This window comes from Lucilia cuprina, chromosome 6 (assembly GCF_022045245.1).
Source record: "Lucilia cuprina isolate Lc7/37 chromosome 6, ASM2204524v1, whole genome shotgun sequence".
Taxonomy (NCBI): Eukaryota; Metazoa; Arthropoda; class Insecta; order Diptera; family Calliphoridae; genus Lucilia; species Lucilia cuprina.
Window position 1 is genome coordinate 36,272,218 of NC_060954.1, and position 19,211 is coordinate 36,291,428.

Consider the following 19,211-nt stretch of genomic DNA (forward strand, 5'->3'; position numbering starts at 1 on the left):
ACAACACCTCCTCTTTGTGCATACCAAATTTCATTAAAATCGGATTAACCGTTTAGAAGTTACCGAATTATTTCCCTCTTTTTTTTTCCTATACCACTGTGCAACGTAATAACGATGACAAGAAATAAATTTCAAGATAGGAAAAATTTATAAAATATAAACAATTACTCAAATGTTTTATTTAACGCAGATACTACTACCTTAATTTAAATTAAGTTGATGTATGATTACTAATAAACAAATAATCTATTGTATTAAGCCACAACTAAAGATTTAAATGAATGACATCTCTAAAAATTCATTGAAGCTAAAAACATTTTAAAAATACAATTAGTAATTATATAGATCTTCTGTTTTTTTTACATTTCCAAATCGAACCTCAAATGTCAGGGTCCGAATTATAATAACACAGTGCCAAATTGAGAACATACTTTTTAATTTAACAATTAGGAAAGTATAGTCGGGCATGGCCGACCATATAATACCCTACACCATGAGTATATTTTTAAAATTTTTGTTTTTTTATAAAGAAACTTTTATGTTAAATATTACCATAATTCCAAAATATTTAAGCAATTTATTGATAAAAAACTAAAATTTCTAAATGAAGCTTTATATAGGTCAAATATGGGTCGGTCCTTGGTAAATTTAGGAAAAGGATATATTTTTAAATAACAGTTAGTTTTGTTGATTTTCATTGCGATACAAGTGGATTCAAGTCAATTTTAGAAGTTTAAGACATTTTTTTGAATGGGGGTTTGTATGAGGGCTAGGGTCAAATAAGGGCCGATCCTTACGAAAATCTGCAGTGTCATTTATACTTATATAAAACTTATTTGTGTCACTTTTTAGAGAGATAGTAGAATATTTGTGGCATAAAAAGTTCAAATCGGGAGGTACGGTTGTATAGGAGCTAGGTGAAATAATGGACCGATTTCCACCATTTTCAATAGTCTTCGTCCCTGTGCCAAAAAACGTGCTTGGTCTTAATCAAATTATCTTGAAAATTGCGGCCTGTACCTTGCGCACAAGGTTTACATGGACAGCCAGCCAGCCGGACAGGCGGACATGTCTTAATCGACTCAAAAAAGATTCTAAATCGATCCTTAAAGGATACTTAAAGGTGGGTATTGCATAAATAATTTTTTTTTATATGTTACAAACAACAGAACGTATAATACCCTCCGCATTATAGTGGTGTAAGGTATAAAAATAGACAAAGTGAATCTAGATTTTTATATTTTAAATAATTAAACCAAGTTGTAAGAGATACACGCCTACTTTTTGATAGAATATGTCTGCACATGATTAAAAAAATTGGAGTAAATTTTAAAACGTATTTTAAATATTTATTGAAATTTATACCATAAAGTAATATAAATATTATGATAACTATCCCTTCAACCAAATTTTACGCCCACTTTTTTGTCCATCATCTTCGTGAGAAGAGTATATAAGTGTGAGAAGAGTATATATAAGTGTACACAAATGGGTGTGTTCTTGATGACAGTCGTGTGCTACGTAAAAATATACGGGTATCAGGAACGATTTCCCTTATTTCAGATTAACACATACCATTATAGTATCGATAGAACAGTGAAATACTCCCTTGTTGTGACGGTGCTCCAGTGAATCAATAGAGTTGGATATCCTACAGTCACCGATTAGTACCTTCGCCCTCTCTTGTACGCGGTCGAGTAGCTCCAAAATATGATTGGAAGCTTCGGCCCATACATGGGAGTTGTATTCCTTTTTCAGTCGGATATAAGTGGTGTAAATAGTAAGAAGATCAGATGGAGTGAAGAATGTCTTACGCTGTTTTAAAAAATCGAGACACTTGAATGTTTCTTTAGACAGTTGGAAAATGTGTTTAGTCCATCGGATATCGCACTGTATTTTCATGCCCCAAACATTAAGAGTTTCTGAATCCTTATCTACCATACGTTTATTTGTTAAAAAACAACATTGAGTCTTGCGGGCGTTAAAATCGTTGTTGGTTCGTTAAGTTGGAAGTTTGAAATAGAAGGTAATTTTTGAAGATAATAAATAGGGTAGGAGAAAAAATGGAGCCTTGCGGTACGCCTAAATTAATCTTGAACTCTTTTGATGAAATCCCATTAATAACAACTCGTATAGCGCGATCTCTGAGAAAGTTTAAAATAAATTGGGCAGAGTTATTACCGACTCCATACAATAAGTTTTGATACAAGTGCACCCCCACGATTCCTGGCGGTATATCCAGGCTATTAAGGGTTAAGCATGATAATCCATACATATTTATATAATAAATTTTCATATAATTAATATTCCTACATTCAACCATTACATTGATCGATCATAGATTTCAATAGTTTCATTTGAAAAGCTACAAAACTTTATATTATCTATGACATAATCAGTCATACTTGTGTCTTACAAATAATTATACAATCTATAAGATACAATTCATATCGAAGTGATATGCAGTAATAATCTTTCTTCTCACATGCCTCTACATTACAAAAACTATTAATAATTGTACGCTACCTACAGTTATTTAATAAACTATAAACATACATTTAAGTCTATGAAATTTTGTTCATAATTTTGATTAATTGTTTTACATTAGATTTTACTCAACGTACTCGTATGACAAACTACGCGTATAATTAATTTATGTGTGAGTTTGCGGCAGTTGCAAGTTCATTATATAAAAGGAATTATATTTATTTTTGCACAATTAAAATTTATTAAATTAAATATTTATACAACTAAATGCTTTTATGTAACAGCGAATTAATAGTGTTTTTGAATTTTTCTATAAAAATGAGTAAAGCTGGAATAAAATTTGTTGTATGGAAATCTGAAATTGTTTCTATGTTGTACATATGTATGTATATTCTTTAGGTGGTAAGTTGAAGGCAAATTAATTTATTTCATATGACATTTACTACAATAATCGTAAAGTAAAACAAACAAACATATCGTTTTGAATAACCAGCCACAAATAAATGCCTGATTTTGGAGGCAAATAGAAACAAAAAAATACACGCCACCACAAAAAAATTATTGTACTAAGAAAAAATGTGTGTAAAAAGATATGTGACAACCTATTAATGGTTGCAAGTATGCAATTTAATGTAATTTCGATTTTTTCAAATGTTTGTTTGTTGTTTTTTCGTATTTTGCAGATATTGCACAGTGGTTGTTTAGGATACAATTGATTTTCAATCAATTTACATATATCTTTAAATTCCAGTAGATTTCAATTACACAGAATAAACTTACAGCTGAACGTCTCTTAACTTTTGACGAACTAGCCAAAAGCGGTTATAGGACTCGTCATCAATGTATACTAGACACATTGAAAGATTATACATTGTAATCGGAAGTGCCTGATCGCATACCACATACGTAATATGTCGGAAACTTTGAAACCCAGATCCCAGTTTAATGTAGATCAAATACCAACAGGAATCTGTTGCTACTCAGATGGTTCTAAATTGGGCAAAAAGGTGGCCCTGGGGTTCTATATAGAAGACTCAGAAACAGAAATACAATATATTTATCGACAGCCAGAAGGCTATCAGGGTGTTATCAGGTGATAGAATTAAATTTAAGACTATATTTGATTGTAAGAATATTAATACCAGACCACTAGGGAGTAGTCGGCAACGAAAGGGTGAATGTAATTGCTTTAAAGGAAAGGGAGTTTGGGGTAATTAACCTGATGAAGGCAAAACCATACGACACAACAAAACTGAATTAAACCTATGGGTGAGGGAATCCCATAAGACCATCCTATAATATGGTAACGGTGAACAAAACCCAAAGATCCTATTGGTTGATTTTGATGAGAGCAAGACGAGAAATCTCCTTAAAAAGAAGCAGGTATGAGGTTACGATTACAAGCACATCTATACAAGATTGGACATGCGGATTCAGACGAAGCTGAAGCTTGTGGAGAGGAAAGTAAAACCCTGGAGCACTTTCTTTGCCATTGTAAGGCATTCGACGAAATAAGATTTAAGAATCTTGAAAGTGATGTTATTCTGCAATTAATACTATTCCTCACCAACAGTGAGTTTAAAATTCTTAGGAATTACGTCCAGAAAACTGAGTATCAGAGAAGATTTTTTGGTCATAAAAAGGAACGCACAATAGGTGTATATTACGGATCTACGAAGGAATAGAAGGTGACATAGATAAAATGTGAACCCTTACACATCCTTCTATTCCAAAGGAATGGAAATTTTTAATTGAACTAAAACCGTAATAAATTTAATAATATTTTTATTATAATTCCAAAGAATCAGTGTTTTAGAGGGGTGTGATATTTATATATAATTTTGACGAAAGTCTGGCTATGAAAAAGAAAATGTTTATATTATCATCTCCACATGATCCACATTTGTTTGAATCCCTTAATTCAATATTGTATTGTTTTGTATAGCCCGTAAACCTACGAATACGTAAAAACATATGTATGAACTTCGTACTTTATCATTTTGATGAGAATGCATGCTCTCCTTAGGTTCACCCTGATAAAATATTTTAGAAGTGTTTAAAACCAGTCCTTTGAGTTGTTCTCTTTAGCCGCGTTTGCGGATAGTCTACATTTTTGCAGTGTACTCCATTAGTCAATACCGTTCAACGCAATCACTTTTGTTGCAATACTCAATCCATTTTATAGATTCCATGATAAAACAGACTACCGCTTTCGAGTTAGTAATGCAAATTTGAAAAGTTAAATCTCCAGAAAAATGTTTTCTTACAGCTTAGAGCCATTCGTGTAACAACAGTTTTTGTAAGGGTTTGATCTAGTGTTCTTCTTGACGACGATTGCCAAACTTGGACCAATGTTTAACATTTTGAGGCAATTTCCGGTATGCATATGTATGTATGTGTATAACCGCTCGGCTGATAGAGTCCTCGCTATCTTTATATATAAAGAGTCGCGTTACTGACTTACTGACCAAATTCACTATATCGGAAACCATTAACAGAAAATGATTTTTATGTTCTTTTTTTTTGTAAGTTATTAGTATGTGAAATTTTTGTATTATATAGAATACAACTAATTTGATGAAAATAAATATATTACACGCATTTATCAATCAACTCCAAAATAAAATTGTTTTATTTCAAATCGAGTAAGAGTTCTATATTCGGCTGAGCCGAACCTTCACCTTGGTGTGTTAAAAAAAGTCGGTATCAAAAACTCTACTTTCAAATCACTTACTTCGATCTGAACATACTTAAAATCATGTTTCTATATTCAATATTATAGAAAATTCAAAAAGTACCTTAAAAAAAACAAAAAAAATACCAATAAGTTCACGTTTTCCGGTTCTTACCTAATTCCGACTTTACATACTTAATATTATGTTTCTAGGTTCAATATTATAGGAAATTTAGAAAGTATCTTTTGCAGAACGAAGAAGTAGCAAAAAATTCCCATCGATTTGTTCTCATCTAATCCGGTCTCTACATACTTAATTTCATGTTTCTAAGTTTATTATTATAGAAAACTTACCTTTTGAAAAACAAAAAAGTACAAAAAAGTTCACTTTTTTCCGGTTCTCAGCTAATTCCGACTCTACATACTTAATTTCATGCTTCTGGGTTCATTATTATAGAAAACTCAAAAAGTACTTGTTGAAAAACGAAAAAGTACCAAAAGGTTCCCTTTTCTGGGTTCTCACCTAATTCAGACTCCACATACTTAATTTCATATTTATAGATTCTATATTATAGAAAATTCAAAAAGTACCTTTTAAAAACAAAAAAGTACCAAAAAGTTCACTTTTTCCGGATCTCGTCCGACATTACATGCCTGTTTTAATGTTTCTAGGTTCAATATTGTAGAAAATTCATAGTGTACCTTTTGTAGAACGAAAAAGTACCAATAAATCGCCTTTGACGTGTTCTCGTCTAATCCGGACTCTACATATGTAATTTCATGTTTCAAAGAGTACCTTTTAAAAACAAAACAGGACCAAAAAGTTCCGTTTTTTTTTTTTGGTTTCTCATCTAATTCCGAATCTATATACTTAATAACTATGTCATAAAATATTCAAAAAGTACCCTTTGAAAATCTAAAAAGTACTAAAAAGTTCCCTTTTTATGGATTCTCAGCTAACTCAGAAATGTTGAAAACATGATAGAGTCCGAACGGAAAGTGCTAGAGAGTTGAAATTCTCTATTTCTTATAGGAAAAGTTTGTTGGGTATTGAATATCGGTCCACGTTTTCGCATAGCCCATATCTAACTTAAAAATACGAGTTTAGCGCTCGATATACATAAGTTTCTTACGAGCAAAAGTCTATTTACCTAATTTTATGAAGATCGGTCCGTAATTAACCCTATCCCCCATATAAGGTTCCCCTCAGAAAAATGGCTTGAACTCACTGGAAAGTACGAGTATAGCGCTAATGTTCGACATAAGTAAGTTTTTTATGAGCACAAATCTCTCTGCCGAGTTTTCGGAGAATCGGTCCATAATTTAGCCTTCCCCCATATAAGGCCCACTTAAGAAAACTTATTTAATGCACATTACTGTGCGTTTATAGGAAAGCATTCTATTTATGTCATACGGTTTGATGGTGGGTATACATTATTCGGAATAGTCGAATATAACTCTCTTACTAGTTTTTTTGTATTTTGATTGGGAAGCGAAGAACTAAGGGTATGCAAGTCATATATATAAGACACCATCACCATCAGATTTAAACATAATTTAAAATCATTCTAACCACTGTTTTGTCTTAACAAAGAATCCAGTTTTTTTTAATTACAAGTAATTCCCAGAATAACGAAATTTCGCACACAAAACTTCCAATTAAATATTTATTATTGCTTTAGGGCGTAATAACCAAATTCCACTGTATATCGAAATAAAAATAGCCGATGTAATTAAAAATACTAAAATATTTTTGCATGTACAAATCGTATAAAGACGGACAAAAAAAGACTTTGTCCAAATCAAAATATTGGCATTTATGGTGGAATAAAAATTCATGTTTCTGTGAATTTTAAATTTCCAAAAAGATAAACAAACTATTTTTATGTTCGAGAAAAAAATGCATGCAAACTTTTTAAATTTTTAATATATATATATATATTTTTTGTAACTTGTGAATGCAAAAAAGATAAATTTAACTGTAATTTTTTTTCAAAACTTACCTTGGATTTATCTATCTATGTAAACACAACGGTAAAATAAACATTTGTTAAAATACAAATTATTATTTTTATTACTTTTTTTGATATATTTTTTTTATTTTTTGTTTTTGTTGCTTAAAATTTATTACAAGTTTTTGTTGCTTGTTTGCTGTGTGATGTGGTGTAAAAATAATACCTTTTTTTAAATTACAATAAATACTTTGAAAAATAAATGTTTAAAAATAAAACTTAAAACTAAAAAAGATGAACAAACTTAATGAGATTACAAATGCACAAATACATATAAAGTAAAATTAATAATATTAGTTATATAGTTTAAAATATTAACCATAATAACATATTGACATCACGTAACAAACAATTTATGTTCAACATAAAAAACTAGTGTCAAATAAAATTTGTTTATATAAAAAAAAATTTGTTCAGTTAGTTGCTGTTAGCATGTAATCATGACAATATTTCTTTAACTAATAGTAATATTTTAAACTTTTTTAAAAAGAATTTTAAATAAAATTAATTTTAAAAGCAAAATTAAAGCAATTTAAACCAAAGAAAATTGTGTAAATATTTATACTTAAAAGAAATTACATTTATAGGGATTAAATCCCAAATTATAACAACGTTTACACCTGCAATTCAAAATTAATATTTCAGCATAGGTAGGTCTCAGCTAAAGAGTTTTCAGTTTTAAAAAAAAATTGACAAACGAAAATTAGTATGTATATGCTTTCAGGTGTAAACGCCGCCTTAAATTAATAATCTTCCAATAGGAAAGTAAATAAGTGTTCCATATATATACTCCTTCAACTTTAGTTATCATCTTAATTCTACCACATAGAACAAGTCTGAAAATTAAAGAAAAGTAAAGAATTGTTTCAGTTAAAGAAAATCAAAAATTAAATCAAACTAATGCATTAAACAGGCTAACGATGAAAAAACATTTTAAATAATATAGTATGACAAATTTTAAACCCAGAGACCAAAATATACTTATCAAAATGACAGATTCATGTTGAATCCGAAACATTCTTCATCACATCTGGGATTTGAGATATGGTATTCTGGAGTTATTCATTACTATGCAATTACAAATTATATTCTAACCTAATTTACCGAAGCAGGGTGACGATGACCATACGCCCGTTGTAGTGAAGCAGTCTCTGGTGGGAATCGAACCCACGATCCCCAGACTGACAGGCTAGCACTCTACCATCCAGAAGTTTGATTTTTGGTCTTTTTTTAAACGTTATAGCTGTTGTATATCATCTGAAAGTTCATTCTGTCAGCTTTAAAATAAGATCTTAACATCTGACGTATATTCTTTCTTTTTACGAGATATCTTTACAGAATTAAGATATCGTTGAAGAACCCATGAAAATATCACAAGCAATAAGTTTTCAAGCTTTGGGTGAAGATAACCCAAAGGAGAAAGAAAATATGTCAGATGTTAAGCCTTTATTTTAAACCTAATAAAATGGACTTTCAAATGTTAATCCTCATTGACTAACATGTTAACTAATGAACCCATAAACTTAGTCGAATTTGTTTAAATAAGAATACTAAATAAAGTAATCAAAGCATAGTTAGTACCTCAGTCTAGAAACTAGTCTAGAAACTAGTTAACAAACTAGTCAATAGAATATTCAACAGACTAGCCAAAATATTTGTCAACAGACTTGTCAATAGACCCGTCAATACATTGCTCCATAGAATCGTCAGTAGACAAATTTATAAGTATATAGTCCATAGTCGAAAGACTGAGTTAACAGACTAAATAATAGACGCACTAATAGACTAGTCAATACAGAAGTCAAAGTACTATTATAAAATCAACTATAGACTAGTCAACAGTCTAGTCCATCGATTAGTTAGTCAAAAGCCCAGTTAACATACATGCCTATAGAAAGACAAGTCCATAAAGTAGCTAGTTTAAACGCTGATCTATAGACATGTTTATAGATGAGTTAATAAACTGATCTACTAAGTCTAGTTAACACACTAGTCAAATGACTTAAAAATTAGCCAACATCCAAGTTAATAGACTAATCTATTGACTAATTAGTCAGCAGACCATTTAACAATAGACCAGTCAACTGACAAGTGTATATATAGACTTGTCATTATGCTAGTCCGTAATTGAAATGCCAGAAAAAACAGTTCAATGACTATTCAATAGACAATAGTCCACAGATATGCAACTGACTATTTTAAAAACTGGTCTGTTTATCAGGTTTTTAATTATTATCCCGACTGCCCATAAATGGTCCATTGACTAGTCTATCGAGTACGCTATCGACAGGTCTATTGCCAGGTGTATTGACTAATCTTTTTTATTTGTTGATTTGTCTATTGATCAGGTTTTTAATTCTTATTTCGGCTACTACATCGAAGAGAATATAAACTAGTCTATTGATTACTATCCTACCGCGTCTATACACTATCTTTTAACTAGTCTTTGGAAAAGCCTACTACTAGTGTATTGGCGAAGCTATAGAATAGTTACTTGGTCTGTCTTTTGATCAGTCTATTGACAATTTTGTTAGCCAGTCTTTTGTCTATTCCATTAACTAGTTAACTTTTCAAAAATGTTGTTTTCACAAATTTCACAACACGATATTTTAAATCCCAGATGTAATGAAAAACATCATTATAACTTAGTCTCAGGATTTTGAAATATATTTTTTATATACATATTTGTTGACCTATATAGTCTAGTCCAGTGAATAGTTAACGGAAGACTAGTTTATAGGAGATACAATAAACTTCTTTATAAACTTTGTAAGAGATTAGAAATTTTAAGTGTTAAACAGTGTAAATTTTTCACTACAAAATAAAATTCATACTTACCACTATTATGGCGTACAGTGTACCAATCAATGAACCAGCCAAAACATCGGTCCAATGATGTTTATAATCGGAAACACGTGTCAATGATGTATACCAGGCGAACATAAGAAACATAAATTGTAATAAATGCTTAAACATTTTACTGCGCGAACAGGTCATGCGTTTATGTAGATAAATCTACAAAAAAATTAGAAAATATAAAAAATTCAACATATTTTTAAAAATTCTGTTATATTTATGATGCAGTTAGTTAACAGTAGTTTGCCATACAAAGACAATTTATCTATTTTTCTTTTATTTAGAGCTATCTTTGTCTCTTTGTTACTTACCGCTATATAGATCATTGTGAATGATGTAAAACTGGCATGACCACTGGGAAATGATAAATAGGCTTCTTTTATGATTTTCGTAGAATAACCCAAACCACGACAAGTGAAATCTTCAATGTAACGTCCTTCATTTAGGGGATTATCGCATGTTGAGCCATCGGGTAATATGGGTTGACAGACCTGATAAGAAAGACACACATTGTAGAGATTATATATGGAAAAAATATTTCAATAAATATTTTTATAAAAAATACACCTTCCCAAAAAAAAGTTATTAAATTTTTCAACTGTTGCCCAATTTGTGGGGTTTTTTTCTAATTTATACTTGTACTTACCGCAAAAAAGTGTGGCCTCAACCGTCCAATCGAATATTTGGCAATATCTGTAGTTAATTCACAAACACCTGAACCAAATATTAACAAACCAATACGTTTATAACACTCCACCAGCCAGTCGGGTATTTCCAAATGTAAGAAGTAATAATTGCTGCTTGATAAATTGCCAAAAGTATGCATTTTATGTGAATTCGATTTGAAAAATTCAACGATTGTTATCTGGAAGTAGAGAAAAAAATTGTTGTGTTAAAATAAATTAATTAATTAATTAATACTACGAGTCAATTAAAGACAAAACGAAATATACCGATATGAATATGCAATTACACCCAAAACTCATTTTGGTTATTTACTACATGACTGACATAACTCAAACAAGATTTTACTATTTCCTCGGTTGCCTCGGGTTGGCAGGTAAGTAGTGTTTTAGTCGGTCAGTCCGAATGTCGGGTGATTTGATTCTTTTTACTATTTCCTCGGGTGTCTCTAGTAGGTTAGTGGTTAGGACTCTAATCTGTCAGTATGAATGTCGGAGGATTCTATTACCATCTTAGATTCGGATTAAAGAGAGCACAACAAGCCTGTAATTCTTCGGATCTATCAAAGTAACCATATGCAATAACTTTTAAACAAATCAAGAGAAATAATTGACATTTTTGAAAGTAGATATAGATGTATAAAATTCTTACGTTACTGACCGATTGTCTGATAGATTCATCATCTTACAGCCTAAATGGTTGAGAACAGAAGGTCGTTCTCCCACCAATTCGATCCAATAGGAAGGGATTTTGGAAATTCGAATATCACATATCTCCTAAACTAAAAGAGATATAACAACTGTTTTTAGCTTATTTAATTTCGTTTAAAAAAATAAACGGTACTTTTTAAATTGGGTGGCACTTAAAAATTCTATTTTGCTACTTTTTTACCACCCCATGTAATTTTTTAACCAGAGTACCACTGACTCCTTCATGACCTAACGAAAAAAAAATATTGAAATCGAAAAAAAAAGTTTGAAATCTTTAGCACATTTTTGTTTTTCGACTAGTACTTTTTGAAATTTCTGTAATATTGAAATTAGAATCGTGTAATTAAGTATGTAGAGCCCAAATGAACTTAATGAAATTTCTATAATATTGAACCTAGAATCATGAAATCAAGCATGTAGAGCCCGTGTAATATAAGGTTCTAAAAAAGGTGCTTTTTGATTTAACCTAAATAATTAAGTACATATGTACTTTTTTCTTATTGAAGAAGAATCATATAATGATAAAATTAAACCGTTTATTCTATTACGATAAGTAAAGCGAAGCACACTCGTAGTATTATATAAAGATTGTGCCAAGACGTATGAAGGTGGCTGGTGGTATAATGAATGTCATCGCTGGTATTCAAATAAATTATGTAATTAAACGTTATAATTTTAAACTTATTTTTTAGTAATCTTAATGGACGTTATCATAAAGCAGAGAATGTCCAAAAACCGAATGGAATTCATTGGTTTAAAGTTGAAATGAAAATTCGACCAAGAATTTGTAAGAAGTAATTGTGATAGTTAGTTCAATGTATTGTCTTTAAATCATGGCATAATTTCAATTATGATTAAATAAAGTACATATATACGAATGTATATAAGTTCATATAAAATATATCAAGTCGAAAAATGGAAGGTATTGAAACGAAATATTAGGAATATCGATGATCAAATATTTCAATGTTTTACAACTTATGGTGCCTCCGTAGTATATTGTTAAGTGTTCTAGATTATGAGAAAATCTCAACCAACTACTTTAACTAACTAACTAACTAACTAACTAACTAAATAACTAACTAACTAACTAACTAACTAACTAACTAACTAACTAACTAACTAACTATCTAACTAACTAACTATCTAACTAACTATCTAAGTAACTATCTAACGAACTAAGTAACTAACAACGAACTAATTAACTTATCTATCTATCTATCTATCTATCTATCTATCTATCTATCTATCTATCTATCTATCTATCTATCTATCTATCTATCTATCTATCTATCTATCTATCTATCTATCTATCTATCTATCTATCTATCTATCTATCTATCTATCTATCTATCTATCTATCTATCTATCTATCTATCTATCTGTCTATCATGTGAATATATTGTGAATATCTTTGGTTTTGAGTACGATGTTTCAAATCCGAGATGTGATGGAGAAGATCTTCTCGGATTTAGATCGGCTTAATTCATTACAAAAGTGTAATTTGGTATTAAATTTGTTCAGCCTGTTATATCAATACGGTGAAGGCAAACAAAATGACATAGTTAATCGCCATAAACTTTGTACTGCAACTCACCATATGTTGCATTCTGCATAATTAACATATCATTTCTCTTTAGAATATACAAAAGTCAGTATATATTTTTTATTATACACTATACCACACATATTAAATCTAAACTAAAAAAAGCCGCTTTAAAGCTTTAAAGGCTTCTACTTTAATCTCTAAACAAATCTTCAAAATATCTTTATTGTAAATAATTTAATTCAATTTGCCGGCATTTCAGTCATTGTTGGTTTTAGTTTATGTAAAGAGTTAAAAAAAGTTTAACAAGTTCTTTAAGATAAAAATAAAATAAAAACAAACAACGAAAACAAACATGCAACCACAAGAACAAAATTGTTGTTGTAATACAGTGTAATATTTTGTGTTAAAATGCCTAAAGTTACAGATACTTGCGGTAAACAAATATACATTCATATTTACCATATATGTATGCAGTTGGGTTAGTATCCACATACATATCTGTGTTTGGATTAAGATCAAAGCAAGCATAAATAATACTGCCAACGATGCTCTAATGTTAAATCTTTAAATGCAGATAAACAATATTTAACATTATGATTTTCTATAAAATAAAAAATAAAACATAAAACATAATACAAGTAAATTGCCGTCAGAAACTTTAAGTTCTACGAGTCAGAAGTATTTCTGTATCTGTAATAGTTTTGTTTTATTTACATTTGTTACTTCAGCAGGCATCTTGTTTCCACTGTCGTAATGTGCAATAGATCCATTTACATTACTTTAGTGCAAAATTACTTGTAATAGTGTAGAAAAAGCAAAAATATATATGTATACATTTCTATATTTATTAGAGATGTGCACGTGTGTGTAATGCTACACATTTCATTATTTTATGACTTGTCATGTTAGTAGATCATTAAATATAAAATTAAGTTAAACCAGAAAAAAATATGGATGAATATAAATTATTCATACATAAGCATTCTTGATTAAAACGAACCTGGCGCCATTTTTCCATGGATAACAATCAAAGGAATATGAAAAACTTTACCATACAGATCTAATTTTCTCTGGCAGATCATTCCACTCAAAACTAATATATTAAGTCTATACTTAACTATAGTCTAGTCTACAATCTAGTATATAGTTTAGTATATGGTTTAGTCTATATTCTAGTCTATAGTCTAGTCAATAATCTAGTCTATAGTCTAGTCTATAGTCTAGTCTATAGTCTAGTCTATAGTCTAGTCTATAGTCTAGTCTATAGTCTAGTCTATAGTCTAGTCTATAGTCTAGTCTATAGTCTAGTCTATAGTCTAGTCTATAGTCTAGTCTGTAGTCTAGTCTATAGTCTAGTCTATAGTCTAGTCTATAGTCAAATCTATAGTCTAGTTTATAGTCTAGTCTATAGTCTACAGTCTAGTCTATAGTTTAGTCTATAGTCCAGTCTACAGTCTAGTCTATAGTCTAGTTTATTTTCTAGTCTATACTCTAGTTTGTATTTAATTATACTCTATTCCATTTAATCCCTGAAGTTTTATTTTTTTTTCGCTTTACACTGTCGATCACGCGCTCTTTTCTGTGCCATTGAACTAGTAACAAAGACAAATTGTGTTTAATTAAGAACATAAATTTTATTCGTTAAAAAATCCATTGAAAAACATAAACAATTAAATGATTTAAAAAAAAAGATTTTCGTAATTTTTTGTTTGGGATTTTAAGCTTTTCGCTGGCTATTTGTTGTCTGTAAATATGAACAGCAATAAGAACAACAACATACACAGACAGTTCTGACAACATTAAAACAACAATAACTACAAACAATAATTGTAAATAACATCAGCAGTTAAATAAACAATTTTCAACATTAAAATGCATTATTTTTTATATGAAATAAACTTTTAAAATTCTTATTGCCTTGTAAAAACAAATTAAAACGACATTCAAAACATTTAATTGTATATTAAATTGAATTGATATTAAATTTAGAAAAAAAAACATTTAAAAATGTTGTCTCTACTCACCATGAAAATTGGTATTAAAAAACACATCAAATACAACATCCAACTGGCCACGGTCGATTCATGATATGGATGCATTAGAGAATCATCGTTGCAGAAGAAGCCACGTTTATACGATTCACCCCATAAATTGAAACTTAATATGGGTAGACCAACTGCAAGTATTAAGAATGGGTAAACAAACAAATTTTATAAAATTTTTTATAAATAAAAATATATAATAAAAAAATAAGTATTTTAAAGTTTTATTTTAAAAATTAAATTTAATTTAAATTTGTAAGTTTAGTATACCCTACTACCCTTCAATTGAACTACATATGATTTAGCTCATCTTTAACCTCATATAAACTGAAAGTATCCTTTGACATTTCTGTAGCCTGAAAAATTGTCCAGCAGTTTAATTTGAATTTATATATATTTTGTTTTTGTTAATGGCAAAAAATTTGTCATTACTTGAAACCCATATTGTGTTGGTTTCGTTATTTTTAGAAAAAATAGAAAATAATAAAAATGTTGATCACTTTTAATAGCTGTCAAACAATCGTACAAAACCAATAAATGACAACAGTAGCAGTACAAATGACAGCAGTCATTTAAAATATAAGTGACAGACATGAATATGTAATATAGCAATGCATTCAATTGCAATTTCTTAATATAAAGTTTTTATGGTAAAATATAAAATTGTAATTGTAATCCTGAATTCATGTGATCTTAATACAATAGAGATCATAGAGAAACAACATTTTGTGTGATCTGTTATAGGAATATATATATTATATAAAAAAATTTATGTTTTTCGTTATTAAGTTTGACATTTATACACGCAAAGAAAAAACATGGTTCGCCATGGTTAGGACAACAATTCTATGTTTTTTGTAACAATATATTGTTGTCATAACCAAACAATTGTTATTTTTATTGAACTTCATTAATATTTTAGTTACTGAAAACATTTATATGTTTATGACAATTATAAATTTGAGAATGATTCTCTGAAAAATAATTATTTTTACAACAAATAAATAATGATAATTATTTAAACATTTTATGTTATTTAGAATCATTTAAACTATCAAATAACCATTAAATGATAGGATTTTACACGTTTATCCATAATGTGGTTGCTTGAAACTACAATATGATGCTACAACATCACATTATGATTAATAAAACTAAATTATGATGAAATATTTGGACTATATTTAATCATAATATGATAGATTATTCTACTAATAATGATCATAATATAATATTTCTTGATAGTAAAAATGATCATAATATGTTTTAACTTTAACCATAATTATAAACATAATATTTTGCTCTTAGATTATGGTTACCACAACTATATTTTTTCTATGCGTGTAGGGGGCGTGGCACCATATAGAGTCAAATTTTTCCGAAGAACTTTAATATCAATATAAGTATTATGCTTTATCTGAGAAAGTAATAAAATAGATTCTAAACAAATTGAACCAAGAACTTCAATATTCATCAGAACCTTTTTTTAGAAAAAAGGGGTAGACTTTCATCAAGGGGTCCATAGGACTCCATATGAATTAAATAAAAATCTGAGAAAATATACGAGATTGAACTTTACATTAAGAACTTTGAAATTCATGTGAACATTTGGAGCAAAATGGATGGACCTTCAATGAGGGGATTGGATCCCGCCATATGAATTAAATACAAAATTTCTAGTCCAGAATTGTAGTCCTATAAGTGTTTATAGACTCATTAATATATGAGCCGATCTATCAATGTAGACAATATATCTATAGAATAGTTTAAAGTTTAGTCCTTATTCCAGTCCATAGACTTGCCCAAAGACTTAAAGAAATTTTACATGTATCTATCTAATCTAAAAATAATTCTACTAATTAGTTCATAAAATTGATCCTAAGTTAGCTAGCTTTGATGAGTCCATAGGCTAAGCAATATAAAAGATAATAAACTAGACAAAAGGGTATTCCATAGCCTAGGTAAGTTCTTCTAGTTTTTTTAATTTAACTTATTTTAGACACAAAAAGTAAAATTTTTATGAAATTTGAATTTTCCACTCCGACCGCAGACTACTTTGACGAAGTCCATTCTAACTGCACAGACAACATTGATATTATCTCTGTATATCACTGATTGATCAGAACTCAGTTGGACCCTATTTCAATCTAGGCCCCATTTAGACTAGACTCATTACATTTCTTTAAGGTTATTAATGGATTTTTAGTATAAATATTTGTTTCAAACTTTATTAAGATATTATTTAAAAAGGACCTTGCCCCCGTAATAATTATAGTAAAAAGTATTACCATTAGATTAGAAAAAATATTTAAAAGATTTGAAAATAAAGAAACACTTTTCTTTATTGATGTATAAACAGTAGATAACCAGTATAAAATTTATCAGCATCAGTATAGTAATGATCATAACAGTAACACTAAAATCCATTTAAATTAAAGTGATAACATTCTTCAATTCTCCAGTTCAAATGGTAGGGAACCATTATAGACAATCATTCTTATTTTATATGTCTTTCAAATTTAAAGTTTTTTTGTTTAAATTTGATACGATCACATTAAATTACATTGTGCCTAATCATTAAATAGTAGTCGTCAAATAAGTATTTGAATGTGTATGGTGGAGTCATTATTAAGAAGGCAGGTGTTCGTTCACATATGGCAATTAAATATTTTTCAGTATCAATAACATACATACAACCTTACTACCACTAGGTGTAAGTATAAGAGTTTGTTTGTATGTATGTATTACCCAACAAATTGTAGTCAAACCATTTGTACTTGTTCACTTATTCGCACGTATGTACAAACAAGTAGTCAGATAGACGGACAGACAAAGAGACAGCAAGTCATACATTAAAAGTCGTTTCTTTATGAATGGCAATTTTGATATTAAGATTTTTTTTTGCCAAATAGCATTAAAACTTTAAAAAGGAAAACTGTATGTAGTAATACGGACTATTGTCTAATGTTGGGAAATTTGTACAAAATTATTTTAAATACTTGTTTCTATTGAATTTTTTAAATATCTACGTTTTTGCATAATTATTTTGAAAATAGTTTTTACAAAGTACTTTTTTTATATAATGAAAAACAAAAATTTATTAAGAAGAGTTTTGTTTATTTGTTTTATGGAATGTTGTAGATGATGAAGTGTGATTATTAGGAGTCATAAATTTTGTACATAAAAATAGTTTTTATATGCATATATCACTGTCAAATAACTTGTTCAATTAGCATCACTTGTTAAAAAGTAATGTTAAACAAATTTCAAATTTATGCTGTCCAAACAATAGTACAATTTTATATATTCATTCATTAGTCTATTGATAACATTATATAGTAGATTGTAGACTAATCAATAGATTTGCCTCTAAACTATGCTATTGACAGATCTCTAAACCAGTCTACGGACAAGACTATAGATTAAACTATGGACAAGTCTATTAACTTGATTATACACTGGACTTTTGACTAGTTTATAGACTAAAGACTAGACTATTGAGTAGTGTATATCCTAGACTAAAGACTAGACTTACTATAGATCGGACTATTGACTATTCAATGGATAAAATTACTTTCTAGGTTATAGACCAGACTATTTTCTAGTCTAAAGACTAGACTATTGACTAGTCTATATATCAAACTATTGACAAATCTAAGAACTAGACTATTATTAGTCTATGAATTATAATGTTGACTAGGCTATAGACTAGACCATTGACTAGTCTATAGACTAGAATATTGCTAGACTATAGACAAGACTATTGACTGTTCTATGGACAAAATTACTTTCTTTCAATAGATCAGACTGTTGACTAGCCTTTAGATCAGAACATATAAATATTATAACCTTGACAAGTCTATGGACTAGACTAGAATGTTGACTATTCTATAGACTAGACTATTTACTAGTCTATAGACTAGACTATTTACTAGTCTATAGACTAGACTATTTACTAGTCTATAGACTATAATATTGACTAGTCTATAAACTAGACAATTAACTATTCTATGGACAAAATCACTTTATCTCAATAGATCAGACTATAGACTAATCTATAGATCAGACAATATATAGATTATACCATTAACTAATCTATGGTCTATTAAATAATTTATGAACTAAAATATTTCCTAGTCTATACACTAGACTATTGGATATTTTATAGACTAAAATATTGACTATAGAATGGTCTAG

General features: G+C 29.2%; 1 protein-coding gene across 1 annotated transcript in view; it reads right to left on the reverse strand.

Annotated features, from left to right (window-relative positions):
• Nucleotides 1-7,268: 7,268 nt before the first annotated feature.
• The window catches only part of LOC111674582 (putative phosphatidate phosphatase), a 32,352-nt gene continuing 20,409 nt past the window's right edge, over nt 7,269-19,211 (reverse strand). Inside the window, exons 3-7 of the mRNA XM_023435226.2 lie at nt 14,997-15,148; nt 10,676-10,894; nt 10,341-10,520; nt 10,012-10,188; nt 7,269-8,009 (exon numbers count right to left, since the gene is read on the reverse strand). Of these exons, the coding sequence (XP_023290994.2) occupies nt 7,992-8,009; nt 10,012-10,188; nt 10,341-10,520; nt 10,676-10,894; nt 14,997-15,148 (746 nt within the window). The 3' untranslated portion in view covers nt 7,269-7,991. The remainder of the gene's footprint in view (nt 8,010-10,011; nt 10,189-10,340; nt 10,521-10,675; nt 10,895-14,996; nt 15,149-19,211) is intronic.